The sequence below is a fragment of the Xenopus tropicalis genome, chromosome 4 (assembly GCF_000004195.4).
Source record: "Xenopus tropicalis strain Nigerian chromosome 4, UCB_Xtro_10.0, whole genome shotgun sequence".
Taxonomy (NCBI): Eukaryota; Metazoa; Chordata; class Amphibia; order Anura; family Pipidae; genus Xenopus; species Xenopus tropicalis.
Window position 1 is genome coordinate 133,001,416 of NC_030680.2, and position 17,118 is coordinate 133,018,533.

General features: G+C 41.8%; 1 protein-coding gene across 2 annotated transcripts; it reads left to right on the plus strand.

Annotated features, from left to right (window-relative positions):
* The first annotated feature begins 3,755 nt into the window (after nucleotides 1–3,755).
* Nucleotides 3,756–13,208, plus strand: zxdc (ZXD family zinc finger C). Of its 2 annotated transcripts, none has more exons than XM_031901170.1 (10): nucleotides 3,756–4,807; nucleotides 6,473–6,625; nucleotides 7,390–7,468; nucleotides 8,443–8,573; nucleotides 8,956–9,126; nucleotides 9,842–10,527; nucleotides 10,617–10,701; nucleotides 11,111–11,271; nucleotides 11,919–12,020; nucleotides 12,132–13,208. In XM_031901170.1, the coding sequence occupies exons 1-10, from the start codon at nucleotides 3,853–3,855 to the stop codon at nucleotides 12,216–12,218; spliced, it is 2,610 nt and encodes an 869-aa protein (XP_031757030.1). In that variant the 5' UTR covers nucleotides 3,756–3,852; the 3' UTR covers nucleotides 12,219–13,208. The 2 variants fall into 2 exon arrangements, with proteins under 2 accessions (XP_031757030.1, XP_002938278.1); XM_002938232.5 differs by having other exon boundaries at nucleotides 3,757–4,807; nucleotides 10,620–10,701.
* The last annotated feature ends 3,910 nt before the right edge of the window (nucleotides 13,209–17,118 follow it).

The window sequence follows — 17,118 nt, forward strand, 5'->3', positions numbered from 1 at the left end:
AAGAAGCCGACTTTTTTGTTATAGTTTGACTTTTCACTCTACTTCTTATGCGCAAAGACCAAAGGAGGAACCCCCAATACTTGAGATGGAGAAGATCATTGCTTCTTGGTGAAACAGCCTTACAAACTGATGGCAACTGAAGTCTTTCCTAATAATGCTTGAAACAGTCTAAAGTTGGCCAAACACAGGCCAATAAAAGTCTCACCAGACTCAGTTGGAAGCTTAATGGCCTACCAGCCAAATGTCAACTGGGCAGGTGTAAAAATGCCATCAGATGAGCTAGGGACAATCTCGGATGACCAATGGGACTGGGTACTGGATACCCCAAAGAAAGTATCATTCTCCCAAAGGCACAAGCTACTACAACTCTATACAATACATAGGGCCTACTACACAGTTCAAAGATTGCATGTAATGAAGGTACTAAGCTCTCCTTATTGCCCTAGATGCAAAACCGAAATAGCCACACTGGTACACACACTATGGGGATGCACACACCTTAAAACTTACTGGGACGGGGTATGTGACTGGTTAATGGATAAAATTCCAGAATGGGGCCCCGGTGACGCTAGAAAATGTCTCCTGGCACTCGACCTCAATGCCTCCCTAGACCTACATACAAAAATATTTATTACAAAGGCACTGTTCCAGGCCAAAAGGATATTAACCCTACACTGGAAAGACACTGAACCTCCCTCTATTCAAGAATGGAGAAAAGCAATGGAGGACTTGGCATCGCTTGAAAGAACTATACTGTACAAAAAAGGTCAGATGCTAAAATTCCTACAAATCTGGCGTCACTGGGCAGATGGTACCTAACAATAACTAGCCCCCCATGTATCTTGACCCACACACCCTAACCTAAAGCAGGCTAACTCTGACCCCAAAAGGGGAGACCTCCAAAAGTGCAAAACCCCCCATGGAAATAATGCAAATGTATGTAATTTGTACCACTATAAGCTTACTCATACCACTGTACAATATTCACTGTATGTATGTATGTACCTTGCTAAACTGCTTAATAAAAGACAACGCATTGAGCAAAAAAAAAAAATGCCATCAGATGAGGACCCCATTGGTGCATTGATGCAGATTCATCTGACGGGCTTCTGTAGACCCCAGTGTATGTCCATGAGCCTACCATTGAATTAGCCCAATTTAGCCCAGCACTTGGGTACAGATCCACTTATTTGGCAACCTCACCAAAGAAGCAGCTCTGGCAATGTACAATATGGCCAATTTTAAGTGTTACCTCACTGCCATCACCAATCCCATATTTTTAGATTTGCTGGTGGAGAACTTCAATAACTATACCCTATGTTGTGTAAGATCAGGGGCAGCACACATTTCATCTGATATAACTTTTGATAGAAATATTCCACAGAGATGACCCCTCATTTTAATCAACTGGAAGAGATCTACAATGTGGATATTTTAATTTTTTTTCTTCTGGCATCCAGATATCCAGTCAATTATCTGTTCCCATAACTGTTGTTCCAGAGTAGCTTACCTGGGGATCATGTCTACTTATATAAGCACAGACCATTTCACATGCTTGCAGGTATTTCTATCACAAATTTCTCTTAGGGCAGTCAATGCTCTCTCCAGAAAAAAAATTAGCCCGGTTTCAATAAAATAAATATATACTTGCCTCCCTAAAATGAATGTGCGCTTCTGCACACTGTGGAACCCTGGTGCTACCGCTACCACTGAATGACAGTAGTTCCAGGGTTCCCCAGCATAAGTAAATGCACTTACTCGTGATTTGTAAGAGGAGGCAAGGCAGTGCACTTATTTGGAAATGAAAGGATTAGATATGGATGCAAGTACCTTGAATTGCGTCAATGCATGGAAGGTCTGTCCTTTTTTTTCTGCGTTCATAGCTGAGGCTGTCCTTAGCTGTTCCCTTGAGTTTCCATAATTATATTTGAGGTACAAATTTTAAGCATGCAAACATTTTATATTCCAGGAAAACTAGAGGGTTCCCCATAGCAGCCAATGATATCTCTGCTTTTCATTTTCTAGCTTGAGCTACACTGATCAAAACTAGTTGCAACTGGTAACTGCACTGTTATAATTTAGCACCTATGTTATTATATGTATTTACTTAATTACACAATAACCACCGTGCTGCTATAACTATATTTGTCTTATATAGTGGCTTTTTTTAAACTGGGAAATACAGTTACTGGCTAGTTGTAATGTACATTTTATTCCATATTACACACACCCTGATTTTATTGGTTTTTGAGTTGTAAAACGAACATCATGTCATTTTATTCTAGGTGTGGTTTGGGTGTGTTTTTAAATATATGTAAACACATGAGAATGTAGGTTTGGGCGTGCTGTGGACTCTCACTGTTGAGAGCTTTAGAACTGCTACAGAGCTCTAGCGCCCTCTGATGCTTGTGCTGGAGAAAATCAATGAAAGTTATTAAAACATTCCACTTCTTAATATTCTGCATAAAATGAATGGTGGTAATAAAAATGAGGTGGTAGCTATTAACAACAATTACATGTGTCCAACACTATCCTGCCACTTTTAGCCATATATATGAATGCCTCATTTATAAGAATGTGTTCTGCAAGCCCCTCAAATTAAGATCCAGCTGTTCCCTGAACTGATCCCCTAATGACTGTCTTTCTGGCCAATTGGGTTGCCCATATTAAAAGCATGATGGAGAATGACTGTGACTTTATGGCTGGAGAATGAAAGGGCTATGATTGGCCATTTAGTTTCTCGTATTTGTAATAAGTGTGTGATGACCTGGGGTATGCAGGCTGCAGCTCCATCTTCAGACACGCTGGAAGACTAGAGGCACCAGAGGAACCAGTCTACTGGGAGATCCAGGTTGGGGAGCGTTGCTGAGGGGAGGAGAAGGTGCAGGCTGCCTCTAAAAAATAGAGGAATGCAGTTACTTCTTGTTAGGCTAAACAGAGCCACATATGTTTTATGGGCTGACTGCCACAGGAGCCACACAGACTTTAGGGGCTTCTTTAGGTATTCCATAGTATGTCTGAAGAGACAAGGAAAACACCTCATTCTTCATTATACTGTACCCTATGAAAATATAAGGATGCCATTGGGCGTAACAAGGGTCTAGACTAGACTGTCACTCTCTTTCTAACATACTAGACTGTCACTAATTAGACTGTCACTCTCTTTCTAACATACTAGACTGTCACTAATTAGACTGTCACTCTCTTTCTAACATACTAGACTGTCACTAATTAGACTGTCCCTCTCTTTCTAACATACTAGACTGTCACTAATTAGACTGTCACTCTCTTTCTAACATACTAGACTGTCACTAATTAGACTGTCCCTCTCTTTCTAACATACTAGACTGTCACTCTCTAACATACTAGACTGTCACTAACTAGACTGTCACTCTCTTTCTAACATACTAGACTGTCACTAACTAGACTGTCACTCTCTAACATACTAGACTGTCACTCTCTTTCTAACATACTAGACTGTCACTAACTAGACTGTCACTCTCTTTCTAACATACTAGACTGTCACTCTCTTTCTAACATACTAGACTGTCACTAACTAGACTGTCACTTTCTTTCTAACATACTAGACTGTCACTCTCTCTCTAACATACTAGACTGTCACTAACTAGACTGTCACTCTCTTTCTAACATACTAGACTGTCAGTACCGGAACTTGGGACTTGTTACTTATAAGCAGAGAAGGACCCAAAGATCATACGGAACTAGATGAGCGTCGCCAAGTAACTAAATAGGGGCGGATGGATACACGTTGCGATGCTGTCAGCCGAGTAAAGCGCATCGCTTGCTCTTTTGTGTTCTTCCGCACGGACTACATGCTACAGGGATTCCAAGATGGAAATCCAGGGGCCGGCGGATCAGCCACAGCAAGATGGCGGCCCAGGGATCCCCGCACAGGAGGAAACTAAGGAGTCACTGGATGAGAGCCCTGATGAGGAAGAGAAGCAGCCCGGACTCGTTAATGAGGCGGAAGATGGGCCGCCAGTGTACATGGTGCTTAACCTCAGCGAGGAAGCGGCGGCCCCGGCAGTCACTGGGGAGCACGATCTGGTGCGGCCTAGCCCTTCCTCCTCCTCAGAGCTGGGGTTGCCGGGGTACGTGACTGTACGGCTGGAGAATGGAGTCCTGACCCTGGGGGGTCGGGGGTCGGAGAGCGTTGAGCCTGCGGAGCCCCCAGTCAGTAACCAGGTGTCTGATATCCAAGCGCAGCCGGCCTGGGCCTCGGAGCTGGAGGCTGCCAGCAGCAGTGGGGCCGCACAGCGCTTCCCTGAGGACCTGGAGGATGTGGATTTGGTTCTGAGGGACAGTATGGATGAGCAAGTAGCCGGCTTCCTGGTTGGGGAGATTGGGGAGCTGCAGGTGAATTTGGGGGAGGCCCTGGACCTTGCCAGGAAGGGGGTGCTGCTGGTATTCCGCTGCCCAGAGCCAGGCTGTGCCAAGGCCTTTGACCGGAAGCAGCAGCTGAAGGTCCATTTGCTGAGCCACACCGAGGGCCAGCGCCCCTTCAAATGCACCGTGGCCAACTGCGGCTGGTCCTTCACCACCCTGTACAAACTGAAGCGCCACTTGCAGTCCCACGACAAGCAGCGCCCCTTCTCTTGCGACGTGCCCGGCTGCGGCAAGAGCTTCACCACCGTCTACAACCTCAAGGCCCACCTGAAGGCCCACGAACAGGAGAATCTGTTTCGCTGCGACACGTGCGGCGAGTCCTTCCCCACCGCCACCAAGCTCAGTGGCCACCGCAGGATGCACTTTGAGCCCGAGAGACCCTACAAGTGCGAATTCCCTGGTGTGTTTCTGTGCAAAAATAAACTTAGATGGGAATGTTGCATAGTTTCAGCATTATTTGTAAATATAGCTGCTGTCAAACTATTCTCTGCCCTGGTGGTTATGACTTCTGAAACCATGTAGCAGTAGCCAGCTGACCTGTTTCACTGCTTTAGGAGAGAGAACCAGCGGTGCAGAAAGGGCCAGACACATAACACTTCTACAAAAAACTCCATTGAAAAATAAATGTGTATTTATTATTAGGCAACATTTTGTTTTTGGGATAGCATCTCCATCTTTTTCTTGACAGCAACAGTCTTAGAAAATATTAGAGGGTTTTCATCTTATAAAAATATAAAGAACCATGAACAACATCTAATCCCCTGTTTTCTCCACTTGTGAGCTAAAAGCATTGTATTCTAAACAGCTTAGTTGTTGTTTTCTGTGCAAATGTTGGCCCTACTGTTAAGGTGCCCATACACAGGGCTGATTCTAGCTGCCGATATCGGTCCCTTAGACTGATTTGGCAGCTAATTGTCCATGTATGGGCACTACCGACAGGCCTGCCCGACCAATATCTGGCCTGAAATCGGGCAGATATCGATCGGGCAGGTTAAAAAATCTAGTTGGATCGGGGACTGCATCGGCTTGTTGATGCGGTCCCCGAACCGGCTTTGCCTATACCCGTCGCTATAATTCGATCGTTTGGCCCCAGGGCCAAATGACCGAATTAGCCTGGATTCTCCCGATATCGCCCACCTTTAGGTGGGGGATATCGGGAGAAGATCGCCAAGCGAGCAGATCTGAAGGTGTATGGGCACCTTTAGTTAAAGTAACTGTACATGGAAAAATTGCCAAACATGCAGATGTTTAACAGATATGCCTACGTTGAGGGTAGGTGATATTGGGTTAAACTGATTGTTTGGTCAAGGGGACGGCAAAGTGGGTTGATGCAGTCCTTGTCCCAACAGGATTTTTAAACCTGTCTAATAAATATCTGCCCAACTTTCACCAGATATCTATCAGATAGGCTGTCAGACACGGCCCATACACAGGCAGATAAGCTACTGAATTGGCTTGTGTTTGGCCAGCTTTAAAGGTGGCCATACACGAGCAGATCCGCTCGCTTGGCGATGTCGCCAAGCGAGCGGATCTTCCCCCGATATCCCCACCTACGGGTGGGTGATATCGGGGAGCATTTAGGTAAAAAAAATAAAATAATCCGATCGTTTGGCCCTGGGGCCAAACGATCGGATTATGTGGGTGGCAATGGGGCAGTCGGATCGGGGACCGCATCGGCTCGTTGATGCGGTCCCCGATCCGACCAGATCAGGGACCGCATCAACGATATAGAAGGTATAGATGTTTTAATTAAAAAAAAAGATAAAAAAATCTTTTTTTTAATTAAAACATCTATACCTTCTATAAACTCTCTTAAAAAATCTGAGCTGTCAGTCATATATTGCCTGCCCCACCTCTTGCCTGTATGCTCTAATTGTGCATTCCAAAATAATAAAGGAACCAAAAATGATTTCTTAAGGTGACAGATCCCCTTTAATTCAAGCAATAGGCTGTTACGATATGTCTTGTTTATCGGGCTCACGGCAGCAGTGGTTCTTTATTGCAGGCTACTCCTAATGCTGTATGTTGATATTAACTTGAGATTTATTTTCTGTTGTTTTTACAGGCTGCGACAAAACCTTCATTACAGTCACCGCCCTTTTCTCGCACCATAGAGCTCATGTTCGGGAGCAAGAACAGTTCATCTGCTCTTTCCCAGGATGCAACAAGCAATATGATAAAGCGTGTAGGCTGAAGATCCACTTGCGCAGTCATACAGGTCAGCTCTCAATGTGTGCTGTAGGCAGGGGTCCTCAGTCTTTCAACCAACAAATATGAAAAAGTTGCCAAAGAAGAACTTTGATTAGCTATTTGGTAGCCCCATGTTGAATGGTGACCTGCAGCCAGGACCAGCCTTGAGACCACTAGAATAGACAGCAAATAGGGGTGTGTATATCATGTTTAACATGCTTGTGAGGTGTGAACTGGCTGGGGACCACTGATCCAAGATATTTATTATGATGGTATGAAAATGATCTTGTGAACTCCATGTAGCTTGCCATGGGCTGGCCTACAACAAGGAAGGGTCAATAGGCTAGTGGGAAAAGTTGTGGTTGCTGAACAGTGGAATAGTCAATAATCAGCCCTTCTGCTGAAATATAGAGAAGTGTTTTTCTTTTGCTAAATTTGCGCTGAGTTGTCCTTCATTGGAGTAACTGTATTCCGTACCAGTTTGAGTATGTCCTATGTTATCAACAACAAACATTAAAAATAGGGCACCATCATACAGTGTCGTCCATCCAACAAATAGATTTGAACGGTCACCTACAAGGTAGAGAACAAAAGCAAATATCTAATTGGCTGCTATGTGTATTGGTCAGGGAAGTGTCCATATGTGTACATTTTGTGACTTGCTATGTACTTATGTAATACATATACTGCTGCTATCATTTTGTAAATTTTCTTGTATTACTTAACTCTGTGCAAATCATCGGTGTCACTATTTATAAACAGATGTTTGTGACCATGTATTTTATTTTATAGGTGAACGGCCTTTTATTTGTGACTTTGATGGCTGCGGTTGGTCATTCACAAGCATGTCCAAGTTGTTAAGACACAAAAGGTATTTACTTTCTATATGAAACTTTATCCTGGAGCATTTTTCAGTAATCATTAAATACCTTACCACAGTGGCACACAGGGACTATTTGGAATATGTCTGCATTATATACATATAAAAGGATGAGGAATAAGGCATTTTATGGAAGTGTGAGTTTAGACTGTTTACATTTTTTCAGAATGGTCCAGAATGCGAAGAGAAAGGGTTAAACAGAAGTCTTGTGGTCACCTCCTGGCTGTAATACAATGACTTACTTCCCCCACTCTTACTACTGAGATACATTTTTACACTTGCAAACCTTAAAGAAACTGCAACAAGAGGCCCTTTTGCACTCACCCATTATCAATATATATAGGGCATTAAGACATTCTGTGCATTAAGCTGCCAAGCAATGCCCTCCCCTTTAAACAAACTAGGGGTTATTTATCCATATATTGCAATATATTCAAGCTGGCCAACTACGTTAGTCATCCCTGGTCTGGCCAGTCCTACACTTACCTTCATCCGATTCATTAAGAATTTTTTCTTGGCTCCACTGGGATCACCTGACTGTAACTGGGAAGGGTGGGGGCTACAACATAGAGCACTGCTCCTGTATAAACTATAGCAAAAAAGGGAAAGTTGTGCTCATCACTATGTTTTAAACCATTAGGCGGGGGTGCAGTGAGGCTGTGACCACAAATACATACAGACAGAAACAAAAGGTTGTCTGCACCCATTATCTATATATATATATATATATATATATATATATATATATATATATATATATATATATATATATATATATATATAGGGCATTAAGACATTCTGTGCATTAAGCTTCCAAGCAATGCCCTCCCCTTTAAGCAAAACAGATATTGTTTGTCCATATATCGCAATATTCTTCAAGATCTGGGATACATTTTGTCACCATAATATAAGATATAATTAGGCTGCACAATTTTTAAACAATCTTTTATTCTTGCCCCTGCCAGGAAACATGAAGATGACCGGAGATACCCTTGTCCTGTGGAAGGCTGTGGGAAATCCTTCACAAGAGCAGAGCATTTGAAAGGTCACAGCATAACGCACTTGGGGACAAAGCCATTTGAGTGTCCCATTGATGGTAATCAGTTTCTCTGATTTTTTTCCCCCCCCCCTCACCCTAAATATTTGAACCTAGTGTTGTTAAAGGAGGCAGCAAAACCTTAAGGTGGCAATACTTTGACTAATATCTACTGGCAGGTTAGAAAATCCCATCAGCCAAGGACCAAAAATAAAATGTTGGTGTGATCCACTTCCAGTTGTTCCCTAATGCCAGTTGCAGTTGTTAGCTCTGATTTGCCATGAAGTGTTGGTGGGTCAGTGGGATAACTAACATTGAAATGGGGCATTAGTGTCACTGTAACCCACAATTATTTCCTTTTTTTTTTTATGCCACTTTGCTGGAAACTACAGACCACCTAAAATCCGTAACTGAAATGTTATTTTCCCCACTTCTGTCGCAGGCTGTGGAGCCAAGTTCTCTGCGCGTAGCAGTTTGTACATCCACTCCAAAAAGCACCTCCAAGATGTGGAAACATCAAAAACTCGCTGCCTTGTGCCCAGCTGCAACAAGATGTTTACATCCAAGCAGAGCATGAAATCCCACATGGTGAAACAGCACAACTTCAGCCCAGGTGAATGGAAAGAATAGATATTAATTTGGATGTTGATTTTCTAGCCTGCCGACTGGACTGTAGAACAGTGCAATTTTGTTCAGCTTGCTCAAATTATGCTTTGCTGAGGGGTGCCCAAGTTAAAGGGACAGTGTACACTGCATTGAATGAAAAGGGCTTGTGCTGAACATACTTTTGCCTATTGTTTTAATTAAGAAATCTCAATGGTTTCTGTTATTTCTGACACTAAAGCTGATTTCACTTAAGTACTTCTGCACTTCTGGTTCCAAGGAACTAATTACCAGTCCACTGAGAAGCTCCAGATTATGAGCTGTTCAAAGGCTGCTTCTTAGATTAAGAAGGGGTTTGTTTAAAGGCAAATACGGAGCTCTAGGAACGTAGAGGTGATTTTAAACATAGCTGGAAAATATGAATTAAAAAGGGAAGAATGTACATTCAACTCTATTCCTATTTAATGTGCTCATTTTTAGCAAAGGTGTTTGTAGATGTATTCTGTCCCTTTAAGTCATCATGGTATTCCCACTATGTAAATCTAATTGGCAAATTGACACTAAAACATATAAACTTAGAAATTCTTGTAGATAGCACAGTTATATCTTCTTTATGGTTTGATAGTGGCCGGGTGTAAAGACACAATCTTACTGAAATCCGCTTTGAGTGGTAACCTGTGCATGAATACCGCTGACTTTATACTCATTTTGTTCTTGTTTTATAGATCTTCTCACCCAGCTGGAAGCAAGCAGCTCTCTCACCCCAAGCAGTGAACTCACAAGCTTAGGCCAGAATGACCTCAGTAACTTGGACCTTTCATCTCTTTTCACCAACGTGTCTTCTAATGGCCCAGGGATCTCCGCTGATCTGACACTTGTCAACTCTGGAATACTAACTATTGATGTTTCATCGGTGGGTTCCACGCTGGGAGGGAACCTTTCTGTGAACAACAGTTCTCTGGTGCATCCGGTGGACCCTTTGGTGTTGGTGTCTAACAGTGAAACGCAACAAAGCTTGGAAAGCTCTCTGCTGCTGGGAGCTGCTGCCTCGATCCTTCAGCAGGGCACCTTACAGTTAGATGATGTGCAGACAGTGAATGCAGAAGCTTTGGGTTCCCTGGCATCTTTATCCATGAGAGGTTCAAGCCAGGATATTCAAGGTCTGACATCCAGTAATAGTCTGACCATTGACTCCACTTTAACGCCCTCAGTGAGCCTTGGAGCTAGCAGTTCCGTGCCAGAATTGCTGACCCCACCAAAAACGGACAGGAGTTTGATTCCAAACCCTGAGGTTGTGGGAGAACAGGAAGGAAGTAAAGTTGTAACACAGTTTGCATTCTCCAACCCCACTGGTAGTTATAGTGCACAGAAAGAGATGGATTACAGTTTGACAGCTGGGAGCTCCAGTTTGGTAAGTAGCTATATGTTGTATTTGGTGTTAAAAGCATTGAAAAGCCTTGTTATTCTGAGGATTAATATTGGAAATGTAATTCTTTTAAACAGGAGAGTGGCGGTTCAGCGAGAACAGATTACAGAGCCATTCAACTAGCCAAGAGCAAAAAGAAGGGGGGTTCTGCCGGTGCAGGTAGGAAATGCTCATTATGTGTAACCAGTGGTGCTTCCTTTGTGGGGCAGTAAGGGAAAACCTTGTAAAGGGGTGGAGAATTAAAGTGGCTGAGAGATTGTAATACTGAGTAGCTTGAATGCCTATGATAGTTGTGTTATAAAAATGAAACGCCCATTTTCCTGGTGAACAAATAAGCCCAATAAATTGTACAGATTTGTTACGCAACTGAAATAATTTTCGTAAAAGAATGATTGTTCTTCACCTCTTGTATCAGTTATTGATTGGCTTATATGTTACTCTGTATGTCCAACGTATGAAACCCACTTATTGTACAGCGCTGCGGGATATGTTGGCGCTTTATAAATAAATGTTAATAATAATAATTGTTCTGACTGCTGCATATTCTATTTGGATTTGTTAAATAAAGGGACTTCACCTACACAGAGGAAGAGCAAAAGTGCAAAGCAGAGCCCAGTGGCATCCTCCAGTGGCAGCAGATTTGGAAGCAACGCAGTTATGTCTAATGGCGGACTGACGCTACGAGACCCTGCTACTGGGGCCCAGTATGTGCAGATTCAGCTTCTACAGGTAAATGGCATTGACAAAGCTTTGGGCTTTGCTATAGACCAGTGATCCCCAAGCAGTGGCTCATGAGTAACATGTTGCTCACCCCCGCCACCTGCTTATCTTGTACCCAGTGGCCTCAAAGTAGGTGCCAATATTTCTCTTTCTGGCTTGGGGCAAGTTTTGGAAGCACAAAGACTATAATCCAAGCAGAGTCTCCTGCAGGCCAGCAGTTCACTTCGCTTCCAAATAGCCAATCACGGTCCTTATTTTAAATTCTCAAGATACTTTCTTCATGCTTGTGTGGCTCACCAACACTTTTTACATCTGTGTGTGGCTCACAATTAAAAAAGTTGGGGATCCCTGCTGTAGATTGTCCCTTGGCCTTTATTACCTAGAGCAGGAATGTCACTGTTCTTACACACATCCTCAAATGCTTACAGTAGATGGAGATTGTTTTTCATTGTTACACTGCACAGCGCTGCCCAGAGATAATTGAATCATGAAGCCTTTTATGGTGTTTAGTCTTGTGTAGCTTGTAGGACAATTGCAGTTCCCTTTGTTAGAATGACATTATATAATAAATAATCTATATAAGAAATAAACCATCAGACACCCCTGGCATAGTTGGTTTCTTTGTTCTCACTGTACTGCTGCTTTACTGCTTTCAGGATGATCCTCCAGGAGATGGAGACCTGCCTTTCCAGCTGAACGCTCAGTCTCCAGCATCACATGCCCAGCTCACTGTTGATCTGCCAGTACATATACTGCAGGTATGCCTACTTAGCGCCCATAGCTGTTCCTCCTTTCAGTTCTGAAACCCAAACGCATCCATTCTTTATTGCTTGTGTCCTTCACACACTGCTTTTGTCCCTTCGTTTCAGGAGCCTCACACTTCAACAGAGGAGGACGTGGCTTCAGATAATTCTCAGTTTACAGGAAGTACAATAAATCTGCAAGACCTGGAATAAGGGGTATTAAACTTCAGTATCGGGACAATGAAGCTGCCAGTATCTAGTGCTGCCTTTTTGCAGCATATTCCTCAAGCTGGACCAATAAATCTATAATGATGGCATTTTCTTATTGCACTATATTCTATGCTTTTACCCAGATGGTTTTCATATAAACGGGATGTTTATTTTTGAGGAAGAATTCTGGGGGCTGTTTTTTTTTTTGTGGTTGCTCATCACCCATCCGAAAAGACTGCGAATGTGGAATAGAATGGATTTCTAAGCAGAACTTACTGCCTGTTTTTTAATGAACAAAATATTCTTGTTTCCTACTTGTGATGTCCCCAATCTCCCAAAATGGATCATGGTTCAAGTCAAAGATTTCCTGATGCTCTGTAGGTATTAATAAGAGATCTCGTTAGAGACTGCATTATCTACCTCCTATAAAGACTCCCAGTGTTAAGTTTCCGGATTGTGCACAAAGTACAAGCTGCGGGCACCACTGATTCCATTACAAAAAAGAATGTATTGTTTTTTTTGTAAATAATAATTGCTAATATTTATTGGAGTGCATGTTGCTGGAGCCCATGTGCTTTGTTTGGCCGGTTTGTGGGGTACCAAAACCAGAGGGGTCCCCATGATTGAACAGATGTTGCACAGAGTACATAGGACCTAAACTGTGGTTTCATTTTTATATGTTTCTGAATATAGGGGTGCCCTCGCTGCTGCAGCAGTGCAGCCCCAACACAGCAGGGCCACAATTAATATCTCTTGACTGTAAAATTCTCTTCTCAGAATGGGCCTAAACCATCCTTCATTGCTGGGGCACCTTTCTCTTAACTCCAGTTCTTGTGTTGTATTTTTTTTGTACAAAAGTGTACAATTGTAAATGACTGTACATAAATATATATATATACGTATTTTCCCTCTTACATCACATGACCTTCTGAATTTTTTCTGGCTCTAAGAAAACATATTCTGAGTATTGTTATAAAAGTGTTTATCAAGCAATTTAGTGTTTGTCCTTAACATTATGCAATTTGAAGAGAAGGTAAATGGTTTTCCCCATGTTAGGTCTATTAAATGTATTTTAAAGTGAATCTATCACAGTAAAAGTGTTTCCCTCACTGGAGGTGCAGACTAATATAGTCTGAGCTCCGGTTAGGAAATAGTACTATTTGGGCAAGGTAATTCTCCTACTGCACTAGCAGTGTGGGCAGCTATGTTTTGTAATAAGCAGGCTGGAGCGTTTCTCATTATTCACATGCTTTAGAATCCCAGCATGGCCGCCTGAACCAAGAGCCCCCCTCCTGGTGGGGGTGGCATTTTTTTTACTGGGAGAATTTTCTGGCCCAAATAGTATTGTTTTCCCCAAACAGAGTGTGCACCTCCAATGGGGGAAAATCATTTTACTATGATAGGTGCCTGTTAAGTTTATAATCTGTGTGTATTTGAATATCTACTACATATGGGGTTCCTTGTTGACACCTGGTGGTACCTGAACTATAACAAAGCTCTTCCTGAAGTCACTTACTGGCTGTTTGTTTAAGATGAGCTTTCCTTTACTTTAATTATACTTCTTTAAAGCATGGATCTATTCAGGTACCTCTAGACAGGGGATCCCCAACCTTTCTTACTCGTGAGCCACAGTCAAATGTAAATAGACTTGGGGAGCAACACAAGCACCATAAAAGTTAATGGACAAGCCAAATAAGGGCTAAGATTGGCTATTAGGGGCCTCTATGCACACTATCAGCTTACAGGGGCTTTATTTGGTAGGAAATCTTATTTTTATTCAATCAAAACTTGCCCCCAAGTCAGGAATTCAAAAATAACTACCTTTGGGGGCAACATCCAAGGGGTTGGGGATCACTGCTCTACACAGATGTACATCCCAGTGCCCATACAGTAATTTCTCGGGGGACACAGGGAACTTGAATGACAAATTAAGGAGGCGTGCCAGGTCCACTCTGGCTTTACCCCAACACTTAACTGTTTCCACTACGTTTTGTCATGGAGACACCGTTAAGGAATATACATACAGATGCAAAACTGCTTTTTTGTATTAAAATACATTTATTTGCATTTATATTTTTCCTGTTTTTATACAGTTCATTAATTTTACAATACATAATTTTTTAATAATACACAATTTATAGTTGTCATGGAAATGACCTCACTATGCACCATTTATAAGAATATATTTTTGCAGGTTGTGCATGGTTCTTGTGTATGGTACATATTTAATTGTACAGCTTTACAAATAATATTTGACTGCGGCAGAATATGCTCCACATATTAATCAAGGGAGGGGCAATATAGTGTAATAGAAAAACTGTACAGCAGGTCTGTTAGAGGAAAGGTTTTTGCATATAGGTTCAGAGATTGCCATAAGTCATTGCCATAATACAGGTATACAAGAAGATCATGAACAGAAATCAGCTTGGATATTATTCTGATCTTTAGATTGGGCCACTTTATATTTTGGGACCCCAGTTGAGGTTTTTTTTGACTCCTGAGACTTAGTGATACTGATATTAAAGGAGAAGGAAAGGCATTTTGGCATTTTATTATCAATAGATTAATCCCAATAGTGCAATCCAGAAGGCTATATTTACTGTGTAGAAAGCATTACTGTACCTGAGTAAACAGCCCTAAAAGCTTCGTGTTTGGTTAAGATAGCAGTGGCCATTTTAGCTTGGTCTCACTAGCTTCCATGCTGCAGCTGTGGCTGCTGGTAGCTCAGATTACAGCACAGTTGGGAGGGGGAGAGAGGAGCAAACTGAGCAGGCTCAGGCCATCCCCTGAAGGAATTTTTTTTACTGACACAGACAAACGTACACAAAAGAAGATAAGAAATCCTGTGTTTCTTTTGACAGAGGACACAGTGCAGCATTTCTGTGAGTGCTTATGGCTGTATTTACATAGACCTTTCTTATGCTTTCTTAGTTCTTGCCTTTCCTTCTCCTTTAAAATATGAATGTACATTAATAGTTCCCTATAGATCATGTTAATAGTTTTTTCACTGATAGGGCTGCTTTTGTAAGTAATTTTGATTGTTTTGCCAACCTGACTGTCCTTTCTCAACCTGTCAGAGTTTCTAATGCACTACTACTGCACAAATATGGCCGCCCCCTCAAAAAGGTACATGGGGATCAGATAGGCAATGTAAACGCATCAGGCAAATACTTTCTAGGCACAATTATAAATAACATGTAAAGACAATGTTATGATAGATTTGTGGTGTCAGTATCTCTTTAAATAGAGGCAAAATGAGTGGTGTGTGCTTCCTTCTATCAGCAACTGCTCATTATCTTTAGTGTGCCTGATTGGAGCTGGCTTCTACCTCTGTCCAAATATCATTGTTCATCTATTTATATACTGTCAGCACTGACACAGAGAAGTCCATACAGTGCATTTGTTCTCTGTGCCAAACCATGAGCAGCAAGTTCTGTCCATCATCACCCTGTGAGCATCCAATCGCACACTTTACTTTTACTGCTAGTAAATAACAGGCACCTGGTTTCCCACCAGATGGCAGTAGCTCGCCATAGCCCTTAAATGAAGCATATCGTCTTCAAGTGCCAATGAAATAAAGGTCTAAGCGAAGTGGTAAGCTGGTTGTTGTTTAGAGAAGATGAAGATGTGCTCCTAGGTTAGTGAGCTTAACAAAAAATATGACTTTCCTTTGCCTTTAAAGAATAAGTAAACTTTTTCTTTTTATAAATCACTCTGTACAGCCCCCACAATTACATACTTTTCTCCCTGCATCCAGATTTATTTTGTTTTTTTTTTTATTACAGCCAGTTCAACTACAGCTCTTTTTGTTACTTCCTTGTCTAGTGTAAAGCTCCGCCCCCTTTTGATTTCTGAGCACTCCCTCTCTCTGACTGTAATGACCTCAAGGAGGAGCCTACTGACCATGCCTGTTTGATTTTAATTGGAGCTGAGTCAGTGAGCATGCCCAGTAGGCACCTCTCTGAGGTCTTCATAGTTAGAGGAGTGCTCAGAAAGCAAAAGGGGGCGGAGCTTCACACTAGACAAGGACATCAGTAAAAAAAAAACTGTACTGGCTGTAAAAGAGAAATCAAATAAATCTGAATGCAGGGAGAAAGGTATGTTATTCTGGGGGCTGTATGGAGTAATTTTAGGGGATTTTAAAATAAAAGGCCTACTTATACTTTATAAAGAAAATATACAGTAAAACTCCACTTTTACATACCCAGAAATGACTTTTTCCTGGAAATTATGTAGTTTATAAACGGTCCTGAACAGTTAAGAGTCTTTCTTTTCTTCCTGCATTTTATGTGTTCTTGGGAGTTACGTTGATTTTTAGTGGCTTCTGAGAAAAAATGTAAAAGAAGCGTACCTCCTCTCTACTGTACCTCCATTTCTGGTATGAGCTCATTCAGCTGGACTTAGGTAGAAAAGGTGCATAAATGCAGTCTGAACTTACAGAAATAAATACGGGTATCAGACCCCTTATCCGGAAACCCATTATGCAGAAAGTTCCAAATTACGGAAAGGCCATCTCCCATAGACTTCATTTTAATCAAATAATTTACATTTTTAAAAATGATTCCCTTTTCTCTGTAATAATAAAACAGTACCTGTACTTGATCCCAACTAAGATATAATTACCCCTTATTGGGGGCAGAACAGTCCTATTGGGTTTATTTAATGGTTAAATGATTCCCTTTTCTCTGTAATAATAAAACAGTACCTGTACTTGATCCCAACTAAGATATAATTACCCCTTATTGGGGGCAGAACAGCCCTATTGGGTTTATTTAATGGTTAAATGATTCCCTTTTCTCTGTAATAATAAAACAGTACCTGTACTTGATCCCAACTAAGATATAATTACCCCTTATTGGGGGCAGAACAGCCCTATTGGGTTTATTTAATGGTTAAATGATTC

Bases quoted from the DNA above. Each gene is read 5' to 3' on its own strand.
- zxdc (XM_031901170.1), top strand. From the start codon at position 3,853: ATGGAAATCCAGGGGCCGGCGGATCAGCCACAGCAAGATGGCGGCCCA. The intron at 8,574-8,955 runs GTAATCAGTTTC...CTTCTGTCGCAG, and splicing joins ATTTGAGTGTCCCATTGATG to GCTGTGGAGCCAAGTTCTCT. The intron at 11,272-11,918 runs GTAAATGGCATT...TACTGCTTTCAG, and splicing joins TGCAGATTCAGCTTCTACAG to GATGATCCTCCAGGAGATGG.